The sequence below is a fragment of the Thunnus maccoyii genome, chromosome 6 (genome assembly GCF_910596095.1).
Source record: "Thunnus maccoyii chromosome 6, fThuMac1.1, whole genome shotgun sequence".
Lineage (NCBI taxonomy): Eukaryota > Metazoa > Chordata > Actinopteri > Scombriformes > Scombridae > Thunnus > Thunnus maccoyii.
The window spans coordinates 19,753,738-19,764,458 of record NC_056538.1 but is presented as its reverse complement, the minus strand read 5'-3'; the positions used below and the strand labels follow the sequence as shown (position 1 = coordinate 19,764,458).

At 38.5% G+C, this 10,721-nt stretch overlaps 1 protein-coding gene across 1 annotated transcript; it reads left to right on the top strand.

Moving 5' to 3' along the window:
- Positions 1-2,146: 2,146 nt before the first annotated feature.
- calm3a (calmodulin 3a (phosphorylase kinase, delta)) lies at positions 2,147-10,275 on the top strand. The gene is made up of 6 exons (XM_042414316.1): positions 2,147-2,358; positions 5,879-5,909; positions 6,216-6,359; positions 7,136-7,242; positions 8,262-8,397; positions 8,518-10,275. The coding sequence occupies exons 1-6, from the start codon at positions 2,356-2,358 to the stop codon at positions 8,544-8,546; spliced, it is 450 nt and encodes a 149-aa protein (XP_042270250.1). The 5' UTR covers positions 2,147-2,355; the 3' UTR covers positions 8,547-10,275.
- Positions 10,276-10,721: the final 446 nt, after the last annotated feature.

Genomic DNA, 10,721 nt, shown 5'->3' with positions numbered 1-10,721 from the left:
GTGAAATCCACCCACTGTTTTAGTCTGTTTATAAGGATGGAATAGTTTATGGCCTTCACAATCACCAGATCTCAACCCAACTGAACACCTGTGTGAGATTTTGGACTGATGTGTTAGACAGCGCTCTCCACCACCATCATCAAAACATAAAATGAGGGAATATCTTTTTGAAGAATGGTGTTCCTCAGCCTTGGCATTTATTCTACAAGTCTCTGGAACTCTGGAGGGACGTTTTTCCCCCTAAACTTCTCGCATGGTTTCATTTCAAAAAATGTTCAAATGATCTGATATTTCACCAAAAATCAACGATTAGAGAAAATGTCCAAAAACTGAAAAAAGATTTGTGTATCAGAACTTTCTTTCTTCTTTCCTCTACCATTAATCGGAAACCAATCTACCAAAAATTGGAGGGGCCCGGCCCCTAGGTTGGGAACCACTGGATTAAACCAGCTAATTGTATATAAAGCAGCTCAAACTAGCTCCACCTCCAGCAGCTACAACAGTAACATGCTGCTTACACACTGATGCTTCTGTATTAATGATCTAATGATGTCATATATAATAATATATCAGTCAGAGGGATGAAATTAGTACTTTAATTTCAGTACTTTAAGTACATTTTGCTGCTAATATTTCTGTACTTTTATTTAAGTAGGATTTCTCATGCAGGACTTTTACTTGTAATGGAGTATTTTTACATTGCTGTATTGGTACTTTTACTAAAGAAAAGCATCTGAATACTTCTTACACCACTGGATATTCTCATGTCCAAATCTTTGTCATTGTCAGTACTTGTCTTAACTGTAGGCAATACTAGAGAAATGTCTCCCTCTGCTGGAGTGCATTGTAACTTACATATAGTGAAATTTTAAATCCATCCTGTCCTGTGAATGTATAGGTCTTGACTCATTACCTCAGTCATCATTGTCATTCCTGTAAAATTCAAAAATTTAACAGAAATGTGTATAATGCAGTGCGGCCATAAGAACAGATTATAGTTAAAAGCAAGGTAAAAAAAAAAAAAAAGGTAAGTTTTTAACAGGTACTGTTATGCTGTTGTTGCCCTCAGATCCAGAGACATGCATTCCACAGTTTGTGTTAGGGACAAACTAATTTACGAGCAGTAGATGGCAGATTTACAGGTCTTTGACATAGTTTTCTTGGTATATTTAACAGCATCTGTGGATCTTAGGGCTCTATCAGGGACATTTGCATCAGAATTGACATTTCCAACCAACTAGCTGGGGGCAAGTCCATAAACAATCGACAAGTACTAGAATCTTGAAATGTATCCAGACTGGAAGCCAGTACAGGGACCTGTCTTTGTTCAAGTTAATCACTAGCAGCCTCTGCATGAACTTCAACTGATTTCTTTACATTTTGGGGAGACCAGTGAACAATGCATTGCAGATGATGAGAGTACTTTCTGATAAAAGAATGCACGAGCTTCTCTGTATATCTGGGAGGGGGAAAAGGCCTGGTTTTGAAAATATTCTTTAAATAATAGAACACTCTTAGGCCCACAGCATATGTGTATGGAAAGTCAGAGTCAATTTGACAACACCCTGGTAACTACATGGTGGAAAATATTTTTCTCTTTGCTGTTTTTCACCTTACAACTATGATTTCCTCTGTGACCTTTTTGCATTGGATTAAAGAAATATTTAGTCATCCATCCCTTATGATGAGCGTACAGATTCTGCCACGGGCCTAGACTTAAAAACTGTGAGAGCAATTTTTTTTAACTCCGTACACACAAAACCTGACTCAGAATTCACCTTGCAGCTACAAAAAAAATATTAAATATAGATTTAAAGATTGCTTACAACTTGATTGTGGTTCATCAACGACAGGACATTATTAGGTTTGTCATTGTTAATCTTCCATATTTTGTCAACGCTCGAGACGGGGTGGTGGGGAGGTATCATTGCGCGCTTTATTTATATAGTGCAGCAAAGATTGTGGCTTCGCTTTTTATTAATTATTAAAATTGACATTAATTAATATAGATTCAAGGATATTGAATGTGTATTGCAATTAAATAACTGTCACATGTGTAGTGTTTGGTATTTTGGTAATGCATTGAGACTGCGTGGAGGTCAAAAGATGTACTGGCGGAGGGATACTCTACTCAAAGTAGGGCATAGCACGCTGGTGTCGCTAGATTGAGGTTTCCGGGCAACTCTACTGCAACGCCGGTATACAGTCTCAACAGATCCCTTAAACATATATTGTATTAAAGCTCGATATCATTTAAGTACTTCTGTAGATTAACGATCTCTTGAGTACCCTGAATACAAAACCTACCAGTTGGTGTTTTGTCATCTACACGGAGCTTGAAAAGTCAACGGGACAATGGTGAGTACAGGCTAGCTAACTAACGTGAAGAGCACTCGTCGCTAGTTAACGGTAACATCGATTGCACTGTTTTCAGATGGTCTCGAAATAACATACACCAAGTAAGCGTTATTGTATTCAGTCGTAAGCATGCATTAAAGCATAATCCTCTTCGAGTCATCTAATAATCCTATTTAACGCCAAAACTCCATACGAGGGAACGACAGCTTGCTAAATGAGTTTACTAGCTAGAAAACGGCAAATAATAATAATAATAATAATAATCCTGCTGCAAATAACGTTAACGTTAATCGGGCTATCACAGTTTTGGTCAGTGGGTTTCTTTGTACCTAACGGTGTGTGAAAATGTTTTTTTAATGTAATAACCGTCGACTGCGCAGCATGGACGCCGTGTTGGGAGAGGAAACGGGCGGTGTGTTTCCTGCTATAACGTGATATCAATAATTCAGCTGATGTGCTTTGTCGTTTGTAAATATTGTGATTTTAACTTCCATGCAATCAAGGGTTTTTTGCAGCGTTTTCTATCGCCAGCTTTGAGTCGAGAGTGGGCGTGGTGGTGAAAGAGGTTGCTGTGTAAAAATAGACCATCCAGCGTTAACGTGATCTTGAAACCCACCTCGTTAATCTTGCAAGACATATATCAAAACACCCGCTAACTGTCCTGCTAACTACCATTTAGACATCCCGCATAACAAGCCGCTGCAGCACGGGCAGTACATCTTGCAGGCACATCAGCAGGGTGTTTTGAATGTAGTGTGGCATGCGCAACAAGCGAAAAAAGGTTGTAATCGCCACCAATTGCGATTACATAATAATACTGCCCACAGGTAGTCTGAGCGTCAGCAACAATTGTTTGTCATTCGGCAGTTTCTAGATGATGGTGATGTTGCAACATTTTGGACTATGTGTTCTTGCAAGCAGACACCATGACAGCATCTCCTCCGTTACGTATTGCGCCATAACGTTGAACCGCATTCTGCTCCTGCTGAATGATCCTCTTTGCCACCCCTCCTTCCGCGCCTCCCTTCCCCCCGCATTGAACCAAACCATGCTTGGTGCAGTAGGCTGTCAGGACCCGCAGTGCACCCTTCAAAATGGGAACTAACTATACCAAAAAGCCCAGTTGTGGCGCTGCATATGAATCTCTGCCTCTGTGTCACATCTTGTTTATATTTCGCTGTGGTGGTTATCCATATTGTGAAAGAACATACACATGGTCTGGTAGATATTATTATTTGCCAAGCAAGGAGACTTGGAATATACAACAATATCAGTCACATACAGAAGTTGCATCTCATGACTGTATGATTGACTGTAATTTCTGGTTCTTGACATGAAAATTTGTTGTTAACTGATGAGTTGGAAGCCAGCAGTAACGTTCGGCCGAGTACAGCAACTGTATAAATCCTCTGACACAACTGTGCTGCACTCTGATCCAGACACTGCTTGCTTCAGCACCACCGAATTGGTTGGCAATGGACAGAGCGGATACTCTGCAGTGTGTCTTGCTCCCTTCTTTTTTATCCCCCACCCCCACCACCACAGTGACTCATTGAAATTGACTCGAACACATGGCATTACCAATGAAATGTTGGCTTTAATCCCTTTCATTTTGAGAAGTCAAGGATTGTAAAAAAATAAATAAGCCTTCATCTATGTTGCAGAGTTGTTTTTTTTTTTGATTATTTGATGCATTAGCTTTTTAGCTATATGGATTTAATTGCTACTTTCATTTGAACTAGAATTAAATGAGTCCTCCTCAGGCTGGATGACAATAAAGCATTATCAGCTTATCTTCACCACTTAGCTTACATCAGCGCTGTATTATTGTAGGCTTTGTAGAGTTTGTTTTATGCAGCAGTTAAGTTCTTATTATCCCCGATCGTGCCAGTTGTTCCCCAGTCATCTGATGATCATATACTGACAATATGGAGGAGGAGACAAGGACAAGCAACAGTTGGCACAGGGGTTAGTCTTTGAAACTGAACTGAGCCTCACATCTGTTCAATAAAAAAAGATTGAAAGAGGTGGTTAGTTGCAGTGATATTCAGTGTGCTACATAGGCGACCCTGTTCGTGTCTCACTAATTATAGCAGGCGTGTGTATTTCGGGCTGTGGAGTATTTATACTTGTCCCTCATCACACTTTCTCAGCTTGAAGTGGGCATGTTGACTGACTTAGACAGGCCTGGTAAGACCTCACAAGGACGGCAGAGTGACATCTCAGATTAAGTTGAAAAATGAATAGGGTCTATGAATGCAGTTTGGTCACTTTGTGATGTTTTTTAATTGGCAAAAACATTTAAAAATCTCACAGCAGCTGGTAAGGATTGGTAAGAATGTCCTCATTGACTTCTTACCATGGTGCGGTTGTGTGTGTGTGTGTGTGTGTTGTTTTTTTTTGTTTTTTTTTGTTTTTAAATAAGAAAACCCTGACAAACTAATAAGTTAGTGCTTCTACCCTCTGCAATCAATATTAGTTTAATCAAATCAATGATTTTATTCCAGTAATGCAACAGGTTTTACATTTTACATGTCACACACACCTGATCTTATATTCCATTTAATATTGGCTTAAATAGAATATGAGACTCAGCAATTAATTTGTCTGCTTAATAAAGATGGGTGTCTAAACCAGTGGGGTTAGCCTAAACAATGTATTTTTCTGTTATTGCTTTGCATCTGTAAGCATAGTGTTTAGGTAAGTCATAGGCAATTGCTGGGTCTAGCTGTCAGATGTTATCACAGTCTGTTTTGAATTAGTTTGTTTTTATTGCATTTGCATTGGCGTAGAACTGTGAAGGTTGTTTACACAGCGTAGTGTGCTACAAACGTTCCTCATTAGGTCTACCGGAAGTTTTTATCTCTTAAATCATTGCGTAGAAGACTTTTAGGATAAACTCCACCCAAAACGTGTCTATTGAGTATTTAACACTCACCGTTTGTTAGTGTTTTAACAAAGGACAACGGCGTGTGACAATGGGGTCTCTTTTACAGTTGGCGTACTCTGATTGCGGTAGTTTACACTAAGTTATGTAGCTTATACTGGTCAAAAAAATATGCAAATCACTTACTACAGTAAATCTTGCATAGTATTGCTGGGGACTGGAGCCAATTCCAGTTTTAGGTAGAGCATAGCCTGGGCAGGTCTAGTATACACAGGGGTTGATGTGGTGTTTGAAAATTCACACGTTGTGGGTGTCTGAAACTGAAACAGTCCTGCAGAAAGTACACTATTCTATTTCAGTACTCTTCTTTGTCTTGGCGTGATTTTATGATTAGAAGCGTAGGTAGTTATTTGTTAATTTGTTGAATGTGTAATGCTCCCCAACAACCTGAACTTGTGCCATCCTTGGGATTTGTAGATGTGTGTTATTCATATTGTCTAATTAAAACTGCCATTAGTCTGCCAAATTAAGCCCGTTTTAAATACATTCTGTAATTGCAAAAATGTTTTAACAGGAGTGCAAAAAAGATCATTTTCAATATGGACTATCAATGTCTTATTCTTTTGTTAACAGGCTGATCAGCTGACTGAAGAGCAGATTGCTGGTGAGTATATATCCTAACCATGTTTGGTTGATTCTAGGTTCTTAATTCACCAACAAACCGAGAAAACAGGGCTAGTTAATTACATTCACATGGGTTCCTGGGGTTTACATCTGTCCCTGATGGTGTGGCTAGAATAAAAATCATCAGGGTTTTGAGTAAAGAGTTCCAGGTTTGAACCACTAATCATTACCATAAACTCACATAATCACATTAGTTTTAGAGTCTTTGCAACAGATGCACCAGTGCTGTCACTCAGGCTATGCTACTGTACAGCATACTAACTGTGTTATATCTGTAAATACACAGAGTTCAAGGAGGCATTCTCGCTGTTTGACAAGGATGGTGATGGAACCATCACTACCAAGGAGCTTGGGACTGTGATGCGCTCTCTGGGACAGAACCCCACTGAGGCTGAGCTACAGGACATGATCAATGAGGTGGATGCTGATGGTGAGAAGGAGAAAGCACAAGAAAATGATACTTGTTAATACTTAAAATCACTGTGTCCAACCTAAATATATCTGCATGTAGTATAGAGATATTTAGATAATCTTTAAATTACCAACATGACATTTTTTTGTCTTCCTTAAGTCAAAAGGCAACATCTTTTGCTGTTGACTGCTCTTGTCTTGCAAATTATGTGATTGGCCAGAATCTTAACGAGTACTTACATTGAATACATTTGTGACTATTTGTATTATGTCAAATGTAGAAATGCATGAAAGAAAACTACTTCAATTTAAAGCCATGCATAAAATTTGAAAATTTCCCTTTTCTTGTACTTCATAATGGTAGTATCAGAATAAGATACTCCAGCAACATCACTGGCGTGGTAGTTTTAATAAATGCCCTTTGTATTGTAGCATCTACTTAATAAATGGAATTTAATGCCAAGTGTGAAAATTGCATCCTCTTACTTGTGAATTTTCACCCAACTCCCACGATCCTCTCGTATTTGTCAGAGTTTGCACGATAATACAACGATGGAAGAGGATATTTTATTCAGTTTTGATGATTTGCTATACCGTTATGTATAAGTTTGGCTCTACTTTAGATAGAGTACAATCTGTACTTTTGCTGTATTTGTTAAAATGTTAAAATGTGTGGTATTTACTTTTATATTTTGTGCCATAAGACTGTTAAGACCTCTTTGATGCATTCAGTGTTCAGTCAAACTATTCTGTGACAAAAATAACACTCACCTTTCTGTTTGTATGACTGTTTAGGTAATGGTACAATTGATTTTCCTGAGTTCCTGACCATGATGGCCAGGAAGATGAAGGATACAGACAGTGAGGAGGAGATCAGAGAAGCCTTCAGAGTCTTTGACAAGGTGCAGTATAACTGAATAGACTGAAACAATAACTAGCACCCATTTTTTTGTTGTATCCATGTGATGCTTAGCCACACTTTGTTTCTTAGAAAAAGCAAAACATGGTCTATCCCTGTCATGTAAAAAAAAAAAAAAGTTTATTTAGCTTTTAATACAGAAAAAGTTCAAAACTGATTTGTGCATAATATTGAGCCATCACAGAAGCTCACTGTTTCCTAAATCAGCACTTTGGTTTAGGAAATGGCTTTTTAATGATAATATTTTTGCATACTATCATGCTGACATTTAGCAGCTCTAATGGGGTGTTCACACTACAAGTGACAAAGCTACAAAATGGCCAAGCATTGCCAGCTACATTGTCTCCGAGTCACCATTGAAGTGTTGCTCAAGTGCTCAATGACGTGGTTATGTCGTCATGGGCTTGTGTAGCATATTAATTTACAATTATATGTAATAGCTGGTAAACATGATTTAGTATTATTAGATAACACACTACCACAGCTAGCCATTAAGCATTCAAAAATGTGCGTCACATACCCAGTACTCCCGCAATAGCTGCCACCCTCTGCCAAGCTGCATTTTTTTTTGTTAGTGTCACGGTAAATGAAAAGGGTAGGGTTAAATAGCAGAGGTAATTGGCAATGGCAAGGATCAGTGTTTCTTCCACTTTTTTTTAGATGGAACAGAACCATGTCATTGGAGTGCTGAAAGAAGTTGAGGCCAGCTCGACTTTGATTTGTAGTGCGTCACGCCCATCACGCAGCAATAAGTGTCAGGCGTCAGTGTGTAGCTTCATGTCGCGGGCTTCCATTGAAAATTACTTGTAGCCTGTTGGTTTGGCGCTGCCAAATAATAAACAACTATCTTGTTTGTGTCACTGAGGAAACAGAAGTGATCAAGTACTTGCTAGCCGACATCACAGTAGAGAAATAAAACCAGTATCAGTGGTATTCGACTTTTAGCTGCATGTAAAATAGTAAATGAATACAGTGACAGTAGTTCTTTTGTTCCCTCTGCAGGATGGTAACGGCTACATCAGTGCAGCAGAGCTACGGCACGTCATGACCAACTTGGGGGAGAAGCTCACTGATGAAGAGGTGGACGAAATGATTCGTGAAGCTGACATTGACGGCGATGGTCAAGTCAACTATGAGGGTGAGATGTTGTTTTTGTTTGACTTCTTCCTTTTGCTGCAAACAACTCAATAATGGGATCACCATCACCATTTTCACATCTGTCATTTAAATGTTTTTTTTTTTCCTTTTCTTTTTACAGAGTTCGTCCAGATGATGACTGCCAAGTGAAGAGAACACTGAAATTTCTCTCAACGTTGCTTGTCCTCCTAAGATCACTGTCTTTAAGAACAAAAAAAAAGGAATATTTATCAAATGATAAACAACCCCCCCCTCAAAATCACTATCTGTAGAATTTTGCAATTTGTGCTTTGATACATCCAAATACTTCTAAGGTATCTGTTAGCATACACCAACAGAATAATCCCTAAAGAAGTTAATGGACCAAGCTTTAAGAGGGCTGAAAGCCCCGTACTTCCGACCAAGATTCTGCTGAGTCACCCAGCTCCTGATTAATTTAGAGGAAAGAGCAACACTGAAAAGGCAAAGGGATAGGAACCCATGCCACAGTTCATATAGAGAAGTTGGCTATTTAATTCTTTCCAATATGCTTCAACAAAGAAAATTGACTCTCTTACACCAGTGGTGATTCTCTTAATACCAATTTGAGTACCCTTCTTGCATGCACCCTTTCTGTGGCGGTCTCTTGTCACGACAAGGTGGTTCTGATCCCATCAGAGGTAGTGGTCAGATTGTGTACACACTGGAGGTATATACATTAATATATAGCTATATATCTGTAAAATATGTGTCACTATTGATTATTGCAAGAGCAGATAGTTGCAATGTAGGGTGTTCATTGGTGCTCGGTTGGAAATGAGCAACCTTGAAGAGTTTGGACAAGAATGAGAGGCTGTAAGGCACTGAAGGTTTTTTTTCCCTTATGGGAGGTTATATCGTCTTGTTTTGAGTCATGGGCTTTACATTGCCTGGATCACTGATTGGAGACAGTAGTGTGTCGTATTGCTTCAGGATGATTATTGTGAAAACACACTTGAGGACTGCAGTTAATACCTTTGTTCTGCAAACAGATATCCTGATGATACAATATTGATGTAATGCTTTATAAATGTGTTATCAAATATTAATGTATTGATGACAAACTTTGGTCACAAAATATATCTATATATATTAGCGTGTCGTAAAGTTTGCATTGCCTATTGTTGTAGTAAATGACCTGTGACATGTTTTCTCTTTGGTTTTGAAATGTGCCATAATACTCTAAAACGCCTCAACCTTCTTGCAAGAATCGTAGTTCATTAGAATATAATAAATCTACTTAGTATAATAACATATTAAAATACATGCAGTTGAACATATTTGCACTTTGGTATAAACCATGTGGATATTATAAAAAGTTTTGTTTAAAAGAAGAAAAAAGAAACCAAATTTCACTGTTGCTGCTGCTATAACAACTCATGTGTTTCACTCATTTTTTTGTCCTTGTTGGTGTCTGATCTTCAATTTGTAGTCCGGTGATTCAAACTTCAATCTTGCTTGCTGTTTTACTGAACAGAATACATATACTGTATATTCACAAATACTACTTGTGGTCGGGGTGATATGTCTCATTTGGGCTATTAGGATGGAAACTTCAGATAAGGATGAAATGGGGTTGAAGCAATGAATTCAGCTTTAGATGTATGATTGGTTTCAGGGTTAGGTTTTTGAACAGTTGGTTAAATTTATGATGCAAGTTAGCCGAGGTATCTTTCGATTCCTCAAAGCGCAAAACTGAAACACTGCTCTCTGTTTGAGGTGTTTTAATTGGTTACCTTTGATTCAAATGTCGGGAAGTAAATGGTAATGGACTGTTAACTTCTGAAGGTGTCTAAAAAAAAAAAATGTAAAGATGTGATATATTTTCCATAAATCAATAAATTGACTGAGCTTTACTTCACCTGCATTTCCATGTCATGTTTTGGGGTTTTCTAACATGCATCTTTAAAGCTATAATTTAAAGCTAAAGATTTCAGTCCTAGTTGATTTGGCAACACCTGTGGTCATTGGAAGTAACAGCAAGTGTAGTTTAGCACTACAGCAAACACGTCTTGACAGCTACTTTGTCATAAATACAACAGGAGCATCAACTGGCATATCTGTTTAAAGTGCAGCCAAACAAACAGTGTGTAATACAGAAGTGGCCTTTTCCATCTTGCCATGAGAAACAGCAATCTCAGTTCATGCTGCACACAGTGTAGAGTAGTTTTAAAATTACAAATGCAGACACCGGATTGATTACATGCGGCATCGTTCCATGCTTCATGCTGTGTGTGTGAAGGCCTTTTAAAGCCAGCACCGTAATGGCAGACCCTGCAACAAACAAGGAAAAACTACAGGGAGGTT